This window comes from Phaethon lepturus, unplaced genomic scaffold, assembly GCF_000687285.1.
Source record: "Phaethon lepturus isolate BGI_N335 unplaced genomic scaffold, ASM68728v1 scaffold10585, whole genome shotgun sequence".
NCBI lineage: Eukaryota > Metazoa > Chordata > Aves > Phaethontiformes > Phaethontidae > Phaethon > Phaethon lepturus.
In genome coordinates, this window is record NW_010542702.1 from 38,977 (window position 1) to 55,738 (window position 16,762).

The 16,762-nt window shown below is 37.0% G+C and overlaps 1 protein-coding gene across 3 annotated transcripts in view; it reads left to right on the forward strand.

Moving 5' to 3' along the window:
- Window positions 1–16,176, forward strand: part of NR2C1 (nuclear receptor subfamily 2, group C, member 1) — a 41,444-nt gene extending 25,268 nt beyond the window's left edge. For 2 of the 3 annotated variants that reach the window (XM_010288121.1, XM_010288122.1), the window contains 6 exons: window positions 4,445–4,607; window positions 6,700–6,821; window positions 9,773–9,912; window positions 11,887–12,024; window positions 14,918–15,023; window positions 15,566–16,176. In XM_010288121.1, the coding sequence (XP_010286423.1) occupies window positions 4,445–4,607; window positions 6,700–6,821; window positions 9,773–9,912; window positions 11,887–12,024; window positions 14,918–15,023; window positions 15,566–15,740 (844 nt within the window). In that variant the 3' untranslated portion in view covers window positions 15,741–16,176. The remainder of the gene's footprint in view (window positions 1–4,444; window positions 4,608–6,699; window positions 6,822–9,772; window positions 9,913–11,886; window positions 12,025–14,917; window positions 15,024–15,565) is intronic. The other variant, XM_010288123.1, reaches the window with a different exon arrangement.
- Window positions 16,177–16,762: the final 586 nt, after the last annotated feature.

The window sequence follows — 16,762 nt, forward strand, 5'->3', positions numbered from 1 at the left end:
CACCGCTCTGGGCAACCTGTGCCAGTGTTTCACCAGCCTCATTGTGAAAAATTTCTTCCTTATATCTAGTCTGAATCTGCCCTCTTTGAGTTTAGAACCATCCTCCTTTGTCCTATCGCTACAGGCCCTGCTAAAAAGTCTGTCCCCATCTTTCTTATAAGCCCCCTTTAAGTACTGGGAGACTGCAGTAAGGTCTCCCCAGAACCTTCTCTTCTCCAGGCTGAATAACCCCAACTCTCTCAGCCTTTCCTCATAGGAGAGGTGTTCCATCCCTCTGATCACTTTTGTGACCTTCCTCTGGACCCTCTCCAACAGTTCTGTGTCTCTCCTGTGCTGAGGGCTCCAGAGCTGGATGCAGGACCCCAGGTGGGGTCTCACCCAAGCGGAGTAGAAAGGAAGAATCACTTCCCTCGACCTGGCCACGCTGCTTTGGATGCAGCCCAGGATGTGATTGGCCTTCTGGGCTGGGAGTACACATTGCCGGCTCATGTCCAGCTTTTCATCCACCAGTATCCCCAAGTCCTTCTCGGCAGGGCTGCTCTTGATCCCTTCATCCCCCAGCCTGTGTTGATCCCGGGGGTTGCCCTGACGTAGGCGCAGGACCCTGCCCTTGGCCTTGTTGAACCTCATGAGGTTCACGCAGGCCCATTCCTTGAGCTTGTCCAGATCTCTCTGGATGGCATGCTGTCCCTCAGGTGTGTCAGACGTACCACTCAGCTTGGTGTCATCTGCAGACTTGCTCGATCCCACTGTCTGTGTCACTGATAAAGATATGAAAGAGTACTGGTCCCTGTACAGATGCCTGAGGGACACCACTCATCACTGACCTCCATCTGGACATTGAGCCATTGACCAGTACCCTCTGGATGCAACCATCTAACCAATTCCTCATCCACCCATCAAATCCGTATCTCTCCAATTTAGAGAAGGATGTTGTGCGGGACCATGTCGAAGGCCTTACAGAAGTCCAGTTAGACAACATCGGTAGCTCTTCCCTTGTCCACTGATGTGGTCATTCCATCACAGAAGGCCACTAGGTTGGTCAGGCAGAATTTGCCCTTGGTGAAGCCATGCTGGCTGTCTGGAATCACCTCCCTGTCCTCCATGGGCCTTGAATATCTTACAAACATTTGTCTTGCACTGGTTTTAACTGAGCCATTTTGGTGAGCGTATGTGTAAGATAGTCTGTGTAGTATGTGCTCAGGTATTCCATCAATCACAATCTTACTCTTTGTTGGTTGTCATCTCATGCAAGCTTCTGAGAACTGTCCCAGCAATATTCCTTTACACAGCATCTACATTGTACATGCTGTTTTGAAAATGTGTACATGGAGTAAAACCACTGAGGAAAAAAGGAGATTGACATATAGTGAAGTAGTTTGTACTGACTGAAATACATTATTTCCCCTATATTCTCTACTGCTTTGTATAATTGCAAGCAGAATGCGTTTGTTCTGCTTCTTTCTTTATATGCTGCTTAGAAAGAAAATGTGGCTTTATATAGGTGCTGATTTGGGCCTTTCCTGTGTCCTCCAAGGTAAAGAACATAAAAATATGCTGTATAAATAGTATTGTTGCACATGCTGATAAACTTCATTCAACACTACAGCTGTTCAGAAAGATGTAGTAATAAGGTTGCACGATAATAGTTCATTTCTTTATTTCCTGGCACTTTCAGATGCTTATTTTTGCCAACTTCAGTGTTTCTCTTAAGTTTTAAAAATCTGACTATGACAAGGCACCAAGTTCTTTCAACCAGAGAGCTTGAAAGAGCTCTTACTTAATGCTTAATGCTCAGCTTAATGAGCTTAATGCTCAGCTTAATGCAATTAAATACTCCTTTGAAAGGGAAGTTGTTACCCAAGCAGAAACTAAAATTTTTATCTAAATCTTTTGATTTTCTTGCCAGGGCCTATGCCACCTCGATCTAACAGACACAGGTGTTTATTAAAGGAAAGGAGTTTAAAAATGTATTTCAGGAAGCAAGTTTTATCCATCTGTGTTTTTCGTGTGTTTTCTAATATTCCATTGCTTGCAGCTACAGTAGTTAAACTTTCACTTTTGCTGACAGAAATTCAGTGTACAACTTGCTGCTAGCATTCCACTGGTTTTATATAGTAATGTTATATGCCTTGTCCTCTAATGGTGTCATTATCTATGTCCATTTTTTACAGTTTATCAGCAGTCCTATATAACTGTTAGTGACTGGGCTCGATGAAAAGAGAATCACAGCTGTTTCTAGCAAAGGGTATCAATACCATGTACTTTAATGTTGATTATACCTTTTTTCCTCACTTTGTGGGCTAGGTTTTCATAGCTTCCAGGCAAGGTTTGTTCTAGATTCTCTTTTCCTTGGTGTTTTACCTTGTAATCATTGCTCATGTTGGGACTTCACGTATGAAAAGGATCCATAGTGCTGAGCTGTGAGGAAGCAACGCTTCTGTTGACTTATCTTGGCTTGCTACTGCCAGTTTACGCGATAGGAGGGAAGGGATTTCTTTGAAAGCAAAACATTCAAGAATAAGTTGGAATGGCAGACATGGTTTACCAGTGCACCTGCCCATCTTATTTAAAATGGACCCTTCAGCCTATACAAAAGTAAATACAGGATCATGGCAGATGCGTGTGACATTTACCTCTTGGGGAAAGAAGAGATCTTGTTCCTCTCTTGTCCCACAAGAAAGATGGGGACAGACTTTTTAGCAAGGCCTATTGCGATAGGACAAGGGGTAACGGTTTTAAACTAAAAGAGGGTAGATTGAGACTCGATATAAGGAAGAAATTTTTCACAATGAGGGTGGTGAAATACTGGCACAGGTTGCCCAGAGAGGTGGTAGATGCCCTATGCCTGGAAACATTCAAGATCAGGTTGGAAGGGGCTCTTGAGCAACCTGATCTAGTTGAAGATGTCCCTGCTCATTGAAGAGGGGTTGGACTAGATGACCTTTAAAGGTCCCTTCCAACCCAAGGATTATATGATTCTCTCTTACATTTCTGTCTGTGTTACATGAAGAGGCTTGCAGAGATCCTATTTTTCCTAAGCAGCAGTTGCCACTGAGCTGCTGGGTTTGCCTGTTCTACCTATAGCTGCCAAGAGTGAGCCATGCAGGACCTGAAATTCAGATCTCCTAGCAGGAGTCCAACGATAGAACTTCCAGAGCTTATCCATGAATGCATTCCCTTTATGCCTACTTTACATATACCAGAGACAGAAAACATCCCACCTATATCTATGTAGTCCACTTAAAACTGTTTGGTACACTTGTGCGTGCCTCAGTCACCCTTATTGTGTACACATCAAGGTATGCAGGCTAGTGTAGGACCAAAAACTAGTTCATTCACCATCTCAAGCCTGAGGCAGTGTCAGCAGTTCTTTTATATTGTGATGTTTTATTTGGTTGTAAATGGTTATGTCAAACATAGTAAACATTTAGATTTTTTTAACATATTAATGAATTTAGATAGATAGGGAGTGTGGGTGAAGAGAAGGCAAAATTCTACTCCAGGCTTTGGCATTAAATCAGTGATTTTAGCTTCTGTGGTAATAAATATGTCTCTCTAAATTGAGAATCAGTTCTACATATATGCTGTTAATCACCTTTTGTAAAGTTTTCAGGTCTTTGTGCATAAGTTTTTCACACAGCTGTGTACAAATGATACTGTTCTCAGGATATGTCATCTGTCTGTAGACAGTGATCAAATCTGTTTATTTTTCATTGAAGATATATCAAGTTTGGTTCTCAGGTGTATTCAGGCACCAAAAAACAATGGATCTGTTACCAAGCAGCAAAATAATGAATAATATATCTGTGCTCTTCCTGGCATCTCCCCTGTAAGGTTTGTGCATGTGACTTGGTCTTCACAGGAGTCACTGCCCCACACCAAAGAATACTAAGGATGGTATTGAAAACATGAGTACTTTCTCTTACATATTTCAGAACAGTCTTTGCAAATTAAGTTGAATAATATAACCACAGCTCATTACTTAAAAAAAAAACCAACCCCTTGTTCTGTTTGTGCTTCACAGCAGCAAAAGTCTGTAAAATTTACACGTGCATTAAGTTGCTTTAACAGCAGTCTGATGATCATCTGCTCAAAACGCTCATGCCAGCATTCTCAGTAAGCATCACTGAAGAGATCTTGAAAGGCAAACTGTGATTCAGCAGCACAATCAATATGTCAAAACTGTGAATTTGTTGGCAACTAGTGTGAACAGAATCTGCTGCTAATTTTTGTTCCAGAGCCTCTGTAAGTTGGAGTTTGCAAGGGAATTTGTTTGGTGGAGTGGCAGAAAAAGCATGCTACTGACTTCTATTTTCCAAATCTGGTTCTTTGAAACAGATATCTAAATACAGGTTTCACACATGTACAGGTTCCTTCTAAATTGCAACAGTCTCTAAAATTTTATTTTATTTTTGTTTTTTTGTTTGTTGTGATCTTACAGGGCATTTGATACTCTTGCAAAAGCATTAAATCCAGGAGAGAGTGCAGCGTGCCAGAACTCTGAAAGTATTGAAGCCAGCGTACAGCTGATTGGTGGAGAAACAAGCATGAATATCGTTGAAATAGAGGGGCCACTGCTCAGTGATGCACATGTAGCATTCAGGGTATTTAATATTTTTTTACTGTTGACTATTTATAACCATTTTAACACAGTAGCATATAATAATGATCTGATTAAATCTCATTTTCTATTTCTTAGAAGAGTTTGTTCAGATATTGGCATTCGTTTCTGATGAATGCACCGCTTTTGTTCACTGATTAACTATTTGTTCGTGAAATTGTACAGCTCTCTCCAGTGGTTTAGCTGCCCTGTTTAGTTTATAGCTTCTTACCTTAAAAATAACAGGAAATCCATGCAAAAGGATTTACACAGACGAGAGTCACACAAAGCAGAGAGTCAGCATCCACATTCACTTGTTAACAGGTGGATCTGATGCAATCTGCACCTGGATTTTGAGGCTCTTAAGTGTATTTGTCAGTTTCTCCTTTCTGTGTATACTCCATTTTAGTATGGTATTAGTTTAATCATTACGGGAAAATACGATTTCTTTTTCAGTGAGCCATATATTTTCTGGCTTTATTTCTCATTTTACAAGCCTGCAGAAATTCTTCTATCCATTTTTTTCATCTTATTATTACTCATGGACAAATCAAAAAGCTTGCTTATCTGAAAACTTCTTCAGTACCAGGCACTTTGTCCCTCTGTGCTGGTTTTGGCTGCAGTGGAGTTAATTTTCCTTATAGTAGCTTGTATGGGGCTATGTTTTGGATTTGTGCTGATAATATAGAGATGTTTTCGCTATTGCTGAGCAGTGCTTACACAAAGTCAAGGTCTTTTCTGCTTCTTACACCTCCTCACCAGTAAGTAGGCTGGGGGTGCACAAGAAGTTGGGAGGGGGCACAGCTGGGACAGCTGACCCCAACTGACCTAAGGGATATTCCATACCACATGATGTCATGCTCAGCTATAAAACTAGAGGGGAGGTAGGTGGGGGGCCGCTGCTTGGGCACTGACTGGCCATCGGTCAGTTGGTGGTAATTGTTTTCATTTGTATCACTTGTTTTTCTTGGATTTTATTTCTCTCTTGTTATTTTTTTTTCTTATTTTCCTTTTCATTACCTTTTTTAAATTTAAAGTATTAAACTGTTTTTCTCTGAACCCATGTGTTTTCTCACTTTTAACCTTCCGATTCTCTCCCTCCATCCCACTTGGGTGGGTGTGTGGTGCTTAGTTACCAGCTGGGTTAAACCATGATACCTTTCCATCAGCACGTTTTGTCACTCAAATAAACCTCTCTCTAATGCAAATGTCAGGTTGTCTTTTTTTAATTGTGTTAGCCAAGCCATTATATTAAGAAGTATTAATTTCTGAAGGTAAAACTACAACACTATATTTAGCAGTTTTGGGTTGAATCCCACTTTCTTCACATATGCAGGTAACGCCACTGATTTTACTCATGTAAAAACCTGGAGGCAGGTTTTGAGAAAGGTAGAGCTGGTCCTTTCTGATGTATATTGATTATATTTTTAGGTCTTGGGGGCAGCTGTATCTTAGGTATTTTGCTCACATAGCAAAATACTTTTTATGTATTTATTTGTAAAGTATTAATTAAAAGCACAAAAAAAGATGTTTTGTGAAATAGAATTCACACACACACACTCTCCCTGGGAATTGTGGTAACTCCTCTAATTTTTTTAGGCCACTTATTCAACTCCTGTGGGGAAGCTTTAGAAAGTAATAATGCCTCTGTGTTTGTAGTTTTTATGTATTTATTTATATGTAAATGTAAGCAACTTCATTCTAGTTACAATAATTCTTCTCAGACTTATTCTTTGAGAGTGTCTCAAAAGTTGAATTTTATTTGGGATTTTCCATCTCCAGGTGTCCCAGACATGAATATTTATCTAAGATAAAGATTCAAATTTTTTGCCTTTTTTGTTGGTTTGTAGTTATTACAGGGTATAACAGTGTGGCTAAAAATGAAGGCAGCAGTCATTTAATTTTGTTTCAGGATTATCTCATGTTTATTTAAAAAACAATTTTACTTCCTTACTTAAAAGTGAAAGCTCAAATTTTTTTTTCTTACCATGTTTTTTAATGAAGAAAGTAAAATTACTGACTTGCACTGTTTTTGGTTGGTTTTTTGGTTTTTTGTTTGTTTGTTTGTTTGTTTTTTCTTTTTTTCTGGTTGCCAGCTCACCATGCCTTCTCCTATGCCTGAGTATCTTAATGTTCACTATATCTGCGAGTCTGCCTCCAGGTTGCTTTTCTTGTCCATGCACTGGGCACGTTCCATTCCATCTTTCCAAGCTTTAGGGTAAGTGTTTGGTTACTCTATTCACTCATGTTATGAATACACACTTACTAATTTTTTATTTTTCACTGTCGTCTTCAGGGACATTTAAACATATAAATCTACTTATTAAAACTGTTCTATAGATCTTCATTGTGAAGGTAAATTTTCTGAATCAGAACTACTCCCAATTTCAGTCCAATTCAGGTACTTTAGTTGGGGTTGGAAGGAAAAAAGGAGTAGATTTATAACAATCAAGCCTGCACAATGCTACTTCTTTAATAAATTTTTAGTAAATAGGACTTCTGTCATTTTTAATAGCTACATCCCGAACTCAGATGCTTATCACTCAGTCACCACTAAGCAGTTCCTCTCTGGATCCCCAGATTAGGTGAATTAGTAGTAATAATTTTGCCTTTAATAACCTATATGAAGAAAGTGGTTAGCTAGATTCAGCAAGCATTCAGGACAAAGTTGTTTAATTTCAGGGGGTCTTCCAAGAACAAATAGTTGCTGTAACCAAAAAGTAATTCATACTGTTCTACAGTTTGTATAATATCCTGCTTTTCCCGCAGAATTCAGTGTATCATGTAAAATTCCTAAGCTAAATGTAGTAGTACATCACCAGTCATCATGAGGAAACATCTCAAAACAGCATCGGGAAAAGTGATTTATGTTATTTGCAGAAGTAATTTTATGAAGACACATCAAACAAATAAAGATACTGTATTGTTTCTGACACAGATGGAGTATAAACCATGTTTGTCTGTTTTTATCTGCATTGTGTTTCTTTAATTAAATATCAAAATAGTGTATGACTGTGGCAGCAAGGAGAATTCCTTTTTGAAGTGACGGATTGTCCCCTTTTCCAGGAACGCTGTCAAAAGCAGGATGATCTGTGATTACTGTTTCTGTTTACTCAGATGTGTAAGCCAAATGATTCTACATTTGTTTCCCTGCAGAATTTCAAAATACATAGCAAAATAACAAGTACATTATATCATTATACTTTTTTAAAAGGTATTTGTAACAGAGAGAGACTGCAAAATAGTGTTATAACAACAAATGGGAATTGCTTTTTAAAAATAAAATGTTGTATAGAAGACCTGTCTCTCCAAAAAGATTTAACAAGAAATGCTTATAGAAAATCTGCTTTTTTTTTTTAATATGTTACTTCCCAAGGTATTTTTCTGTTTGAATGAAAAAGTGGAGGAGTAGCCTGTCTTAATAGTGTTAATATTCACCTGTGGTAGCATTTACAGTCCCAGTCAAGATCATGGGATGGGCAACAGTATATTTAAACACCATTTAACATAAATATACAGTTTTCCTTTTGAAGAGCTTAAAATACTAACTTTTTTTTCAGGTGGAGATTTATTTGAAATTAATGTAGCTTTTTCAGTTTGAGCACATTATGTATTATAATTTTGACTTTTAGAAGGGTGACTCCTTTCACTTCTAAAATGAAGAGAGATTCATGGTATTAGTAATTGAGGAGAGTTCACAAGCCAAAACAAAACTGTAGTAATGGTTTTGTAAGGAAGATAGATAATTCTATCCAGGTGGTTCCCTCCTCAGGCAATGTTTTCCTTAGTCTCAGTATGGCACTGGCATACTGATTTAGTTAATGATACCAAGTTATTGCTTAGTTCATCTTCCTGCACAAGGATCTTTGTAGGCAAGAGAAATTCCTACTGAAACATTCATCAAGCTGGTAACAGCCTCTTAGTTTTTTGAGGCTGCTGAAGTTTGATCAGCCGTAAAGTTGCTCTAGATGATAGATTTATCCACACGCATACCAGCTGCGTAGCAAGTACACCCTATTTTCACTGTTACTCAGCGTAGTCCCTTTGACAGGAGATGAATAGGGCTGTGGCAGATACATGTAGAAGCTGCATGTCTACCATAAGAAGAACCAGATCATAGTAAAAAATAGTGCCCTAGGTAAGCTCTCTGTAATCCATTACAGGACAAGTCTAAGTTAATCTGTCATTTGGCATATTAGTATTGCAGTAAATCATCAGAAATGTTCTTGAAGATTTCATCAACATTCTTGAAAAATCCATTCCCTTATATTTTTGTAGTTGAAATCCTACCTTTAATATGCTTTTCTTGATAGGTCTTGTGCTTCTTTTAACTTTCCATTATTTATATTTACTGTCTAAAACTGAAACATGGTACCTGAATTTGACTCCTCACTGGTAGGATTTCCTTTTAAAGGTACTGAGCTCTTATTAAATTCTATGAGTTAGAGATGCTTGGCAATACTGAAAGTTAGGTTACTAATACGGAAGTGCCTGAATATGGATTGATACACCTAATTTTAAGCTTCAGCATTTGAAAAAAAAAAATTGATTACACATGAAAACTTAATTTAAGGACTAATTCTTCCAGCAGACAAATCCTCATGACTTCAATTTATACTTCAAAGTCTGTATTTCAATCCTGATTCCAAACATGAAGAGGATACAGACAATAGCTATCGGGAAGATCAGGAACTTGATCTCACATGTTCAGTTTCATGTGTACTTTTAATTAAGAAATTATACCAACCTGCCAGATTTCAAGAAAAAAAAAATAGACCTTTGAGTCTATTCTACATTCGCAATACAGGAGCAATGCAAACTTTTTTTTATCCATGCATGTAAATGTTATACAAAAATTAGTGTAAATCCTAAGAAAACTAGCATGATGGAATATGCCTAGACAGTTGTGATTAACTTCAGCTTGCTTTTGTGATAGAGACCTATTTCCTTTTAGATCATTAAAACAAAAATTACTTCTTTACAAATGTCACTCTAAAACAGGTATTTTAATCCTAGCATGCAAATAAAAATACTTTTGATGCAAGGCTTCATTTTGGTACTGGTTGCAACGGTTGAATTAGGTGAAAGTTTCATTAATTGTTCTTCAAATTAAACTCTGTGAATGCAAATGGCTGGTTTTATTAAGTGAAATTATTTCCTTTTTAATAGACAGGATAACAGCATATCATTAGTAAAAGCCTGCTGGAACGAACTTTTTACGCTTGGTCTTGCACAATGTTCACAAGTTATGAATGTGGCAACTATACTAACTGCATTTGTTAATCACCTTCATGGCAGTTTACAGCAAGGTAAGGTGTATACTGTGCGCATTGCCAGACTTGGGCAATTACTTCCTGGTTTTTAAGTTTTGAACTGTGTGGAAGTTTTTTAATTATCTTTCAGTTAATGAAAATTTACTGTTTGTAGAGTTTAGCCGTTAGTATTGAAACAAAATAATACTAGAAAATACAGTTCACAAGATGGAATTTTTTAGCAATTTTGCAAAAGTCAGCTATGCTAATACGTCCTCCAAATTAAAAAAAAAAAGACCCATCTTTCTAATATAGGTTAGCATTTACTTTTTTTTTAATTGTGTGTCTGTGTAATGTCTAATAGTGTTCTGCTGTTCTGTTAGTATACGTCAGCTCAAATTAGGAATATTTCAGGCAGCATCAATGTTAACACAAGTTTCCTGTGAATATGATTCCTCTGTATCAAGGATATAAAGTAAAGAATGACCCACCTGTCCTTACTGTTCATACCTGTGAGACAAAGCAGCTGAATGCCAACTTGATGATACACTTCCTTTACATAACTTGGCTCGTTGACTTCTGTATACTAGTTTTAGACTACATGCAAGTCTTCAACAGATCTTCACTAAGTATACTTCCTTTCTTAATCCTACGTCCTGCATCTTTTGTGTGTTTTTCATTCAAATGAAAGAGATGTCAGCTGGCCTCCTCTTTCATCTGCAGTGAAGAAAATGTTCTTCTGAGTGGTAGGGGAGTCTTTTAGCTAACATTTACGTGCTTGTGAATGCTTACAAGGTTTGCAGCTCTAAAAGCTAACCAATCAAAAATAGTATAGTCTTCATCTGTTCATAGTCTTAACACATTTTAATAAGGTAGATGCACATACAAAAATCTTAGCATTTTCAGATTTAATGAGATTTTAGGGTTATTTGCTGTTATGTGGATGAAAATTCACTGTCATTAATGCTACACAAAAAAAGATCGGTAAGCTGTAGAAAAACAGCCCACCAGACTGTAAATTTTTCCTCTCCTTTTATGATGAAGGAATTAAAGAATTATTTCTGAGGGGTTTTCATGATTTTAAAATATCCTCAAGATCCTCCTATAAAAAGCAGTAGTTTATAATTTTAATTACAAAAATAAATACATTGTTTTAACAAATTGATTAAACGACTAAATGTAATGGACCACCTAAACATGTAAACACAGTAACAATTCTGTGTATGTCTTTAGGAGGGATACAAATGGAATTTGGGAACTTAATTTGGTCTACATCATTTTTAAGCATGTTCACCAAAAACGGTATTGTAGTAATTAATAATGGTTTTATCACTACTACAAGTACATTTTTTTGCCATTTAATTTGGGAATTCAGTTTGAATGTAAAAATCAGATATTTATAACGAATGTCTTCCAGTTGTGTAGCATGCTAGCTGCAGCAACTCCAAGAGATAACAAGTTTGTGTGGCCCAGGGACCCTAGTTTGATGGATCATGGAGGGAATGGGATTTTCAGGCTGCTTAGGTATTGCTGACCCAAAAGGAACAGTTCTGTGCCAACCACATTCCCATAGATGCAAATCAGGAAAGATGTGTAGTGCACCTTCTTTTTCAGCAGTGGCACAGTCTTTGACTGACTAGAACAACCCATGAAACTGTACACTAACCTACCTCATGGCACCTGACCCTTAGCCAGTGAGCACAGACCTGCAGTCGCTGTGTTTTCTTTACTTACAAGTAGTCTTTCCCTTCCTTGATCATTTCAAGCTCTAGTCCACCCCTGATTACTGGAGGTTTTAGTGGCAGGAAGAGACCTAATTGTACAGTGTGAGGGGGGAAAAAAAAGATTGTTGTAGTCCATAATTGTTGGTGTGAAGATTATTCAGACCTCAGCATGTGAGCTTATAGATGGTATAGTTTTCCCACTGTTAGAATCTAATATAAATCATTATTTTTAAAAATCCACTGTGGCCACATTTTTCGCATGTGTGTTGACTTGGTGGTTTTATATTTTATGTATGTGTTGACTTAGATAAGCTGCCAACTGACAGAGGAAAACTTGTAATGGAGCATATCTTCAAATTGCAAGAGTTCTGCAACAGCATGGTTAAGCTCTGCCTAGATGGTTATGAATATGCATACTTGAAAGCAATCGTCCTCTTCAGTCCTGGTATGTAATTCCAAATGTAAAACTTTAATCTGTGCTATTTTTTGCCGTGTAACTTCTGCCTGTTTCATTATATGCAGTTACTATCACCTGTAGAATTACTGCCTCACTTGTTGAGGCATCTTGGAAGGTGTGTAATGAGGGCTGTAGGAAGAGGAGGGTTAATCTTTTAATGTAAATAGTTGAATGCTGCTTTGGGGACTTCAAGTTTTACTCTTGCCTCTGCCATTGATGAGGGGGGGGTTTAATTTTTATTTATTTATTGTTTTTAATTCTGTGCCTCCTTTCTGGTGTATGTTTTTCTGAGGACCTGCAGTTTAATCTTCAGAAGCGTTGCTCTTGCACATCCAGCTGAGATGGATTGAAGTTGGGTTTTTAATGTATGAAAAACGCTTCTCTCTGGGCATCGATTCTCACATGCAAAATTACAGAAACATATCACCTCACTTCACATAGGTATTTTGAAAATAAAGATTACATATAGCATTTCTGGTGAATGAACACCACAAACATTCCCTTCTATTAATATTTCTGTCTTCTGAACAGTATTTGCCTAATGTATTCCAAGTAATGTTAATGGACATAAATTAGACAGTGAAGATAAAATAATGATTATTTTTTCTTTCTGGGAGATTAGTCTAACACGGAGGAAGAAGAGTCCTCTGGTTATGATAGATAGTGGCTGAGTAGTTAGATTATGTAACACATATGCCTGGACTATAGAAAATTAGAAAAATAATTTTCTTTATTTGAAAATTGTAGAGTTAACTTTTCACTAAAGGCGTTCAGATATATCAGTATACTGCACATCTTGGACTTGTCATTCAGAATTTAGGGATTTAATATAAAACCAAAACCAAATCTTTTGATAAAAGAAAAACGTATAAACCTCGGGTACTTTTTGTACTTAAACCATGAGATTAATTGCAATATTAAGAATGCTTGAAAATGTTTGCAATTTTTCTTTTCCGCTGAGGACTGAAGAGTTGCTTGGACTTCTCACCATTTCAGAAGAGGCAGAGACTTTCTTTACGTGGAGAGTGGGAGGGTGTTTGCCTGTTTAATTTTAGTAGATAATGCTTGCAGGACATGTAATTCTCCTTTAAGTGTTCCTTACCCCAAAATAGTCTTTTCTTTGCATTCCCATACTTGGAACTGGTACAGATTGCTCCAGGAAAGAAACAAAATTATGGAAGAATACCTCAAGCCTGTTTTTCTAGCACAGTGTCTGCTAGGATTTATGACAGAATCTGTTGGCCTATCTGAAGTAATCAGTCCTGTTTGACACCAGAAAATATATTTCTAGGAACCTTACACTTGCAAAGCAATATTTACTTATTTGTTTAGTCTGAAGTTAATTTGTCTCCTTCTGATTAGATTTGACAACACAAAAGGTAGAAGAAGAAATATCGTGGGAAAAGACTACATCCAGTCACACGACTGAGATGAATTTTCTTTAGCTCACATGCTTTCAGGATCACATTCCTAATGATGTGTAGCTGCTTTAATGGCAACGTGTTCTCAATAATCTTGATCCCTTGAGCCATATAACAAAATCTTCATATACCTGAAAGTCATGTTCAGTACCTTGAACAGAGGGATGTTCTGGCAATGATTCACAGGTCAGAAATTACAATTTTGGGGATTTTACTGTTCTGCAACAGGATGGGGCTGGGCTGCAGATGCAGCAGTCTGTCTTTATCACAAGACAGCCTCGGGCAAGGAGATAAATATAAAAGGAGTGCCTACAAGACTTTGCATCATTATAAATGGCTACTAGTGTACTAGCAGTGATCTTCAAACTGCTGTTTCGGAAGTTGACTTCTAGCTGTGTTTCCGACATTGCTCTAAAAGCATCATCATGAAGCAACGCATATTGCATGTCAATGCCAACTCTTCAAAATGTGTTGCTTCTTTACGAAGTTGTTAATCTCTTGTCCTCTGCATAAATTTGAAATCATGCTTTCAGAATGACTGAATTTACTATATAGGACAAAATATTCCTCTGTGAAGTTATGTGTTCAGGGGAGTCCAATGCATCACTTAATTGCTAAATTGCTCTGAAATCTTCTATGTCTGCAGAGCTAGATCAAAAACTCCTGGTTTTGTTGACAGAAGGCCATATATTTGGAGAGGAGGAGTGACTGTTAGAAATAATCTTTTATCTGGTATCATTTGGCAGCTCATTTATGATCCCATTCCTGAAAAATAAAATCTACACGATTTGTCATGCTATTATGACAGTAAAATATTTACATTTAGATAATAAGAATTACAGACCATGTAAAGTGTTCAGAATTACCGGATATAATTTCCAAATATGACTTGGCAGTTAGGTTAATAGCCTTTCATTTTAGCAAGATTTAGATTTCAAGTGTTGAAATCACTGCTAAAATTATGTTTAGCACATTTAAAAATTTTGCACCAAATGGTTGAAAAAGAATTATCTGTTTCCTGAACTGTCTTCTACAGTTTTTAGGAAACAAATGGTTCATAGCCTTTTATCCTGCTTTTTCCACTGATCTTAATTTTGTCCTTCACTTCCCACCCAAATGCTATTTGTGCATACCATACTGCAATAAATGTCAGTGTATTGAAATGATGCTGTTGTTCTGCTACACAGAGAACAGAGCTGTATCATCAAGATTGATATAAACATTGCAAGCACTGTTTTTATTTGAACTCTTCAAAACGGTTGTTTTGCTTAGTTTTTCTAGAAATACATAAACCTAGAGGAAAAGGAATGTAAGGAGGTAAAGCAGTGTCCTCCACTAAAACTGTGAACTTGCTTCAGGTACCAAATAATTATTTCAGTATGCTTACAATTAGATGATCTGTGTGGATTTTAGTGCATCTTATATAGAACAGGTATAAAAATGTAGAGTGTTTTTTTCAGATCACCCAGGTCTAGAAAATGTGGTACAGATTGAGAAATTTCAAGAAAAGGCTTACATGGAGTTCCAAGACTATGTAACAAAAGCATATCCGGATGATACTTACAGGTCTGTAAACTTAAATGCTTACTTGATTGATTCTGCTTTCAGGGCATCGGTGACACTGATCTGTACAGTATTTCTTGTAAAAAATATGTACTTTTTCTTTTTACCTCCTTAAAGGTAACAAATTACCTTCAGAGCACTTCAGATATTATGCGTGTACTCAAATGTATTATAAGTATTATTTATCTACTCATTCATTATTGATTTCCAACATGAAATATTGGAAATAAAATTATTTTTTAATGTTTTCATTTTGAATTGGACCTACTTGGAATATTTCCTCATTTAGTCTAAATCCAAACATTATACAGTCTATGTAATTGACAGGCATATTCACATTTTTTTGTGCTGTTGAAGACATGACTGAACAGGAATTTAATACTCTATTGATTTAAATATTTAAGCGTTTCATGAACTAGATATAATGAATTTTGACCAGTATTGTCCATTGTTAATTTCTTCTCTTCTCTTACTGATAACATGGTTGTGAATAACACCAAAACCTGTGACCACAAGTAACACTTTTTACCAAACTTACTTTCCAGACTGTCCAGACTTCTTCTGCGATTGCCTGCTCTTAGGCTGATGAGTGCTGCCATCACTGAAGAGCTGTTCTTTGCCGGACTAATTGGAAATGTTCAGATCGATAGCATCATCCCATATATTCTGCGAATGGAGACAGCGGACTACAACTCTCAGATAATTGGTCATGCTGTATAAAAGTAGCCGTCAAGGATTCTGTACCATGGCAGTCATGGTGTTGTAAATGCATACCCTGTCTCCAAGAGATGGCAATAAGCCTTCCCATGCACCTTTCCAAAGAAGGCTAATATTCCTCCTTTCCAGTACACTTGGGAAACGTGGTGGAGTGTATTAAGGAATATAGGATCACTTCTTATTTTTCATCTGATCTTCAAGGACTTGTAAATTAACTTGATATCTGAAGAAAGTCAAGAATTGTCCATCCTATTTTTGTAGATAGATGAACTTGGAATATTTGTTTATGAAGTCCAGGCTTGTGAAGAAACTGAAGAAGCTTTGAACTAAGGTATCTCAACTTAGTTTGATGTTTTAGACAAATAAATTAACTTTCCTCTCTGAGTTGTGTTTTCAGTGTTTTGCTACTAGTTCTTTCTCACTGATCAAATGGAAAATATATGATCAAACATCCTGAGAAGGTCAGTGTTTCCATGGAAACAAGACCGTTATAACCAAACTTAGTTTTTCCTGTTGTTTTGAAGAGAAATTTGTTTCTTGTTGAATGAAACACTGGACACCATTACAAGTGCAGGGAAAGTAGAGGAAGTTCACGTTTTAAAATACTCTGATGATATGTTGATGCAGTTGATGAAAAGAGATGCAACAAAGGGTCAGTACTGACTTTTGTGGATGCAAAGGAATACTGTGTCGTAGTATGACGTCTTGGTAGACATCAGCTGTTTTATACTATGAAAAACTAACAGAGAAGTGTATACTGAGGTATTCAAAGACAGCATCCTCCTGTTTTTTCTGGTCTTGGAAGTTAAAGCTTCTTCACACTACCCCTTCCTCTCTCATACTCAGCACACAATGATGGAGGCATTCTAGATGCCTCTTAACTTGTATTCATGTCTTTATTTTTTTATTATTGTTAGCCTCTGGCTATGTAGTTCTTTTTTCCAACCAGTCTCATATGATTATTTCTTAAATTTGAGTTTTTTCAAATCCAGTGCCCCTCCCTATGGGAGCATGGTCTCTGCTGC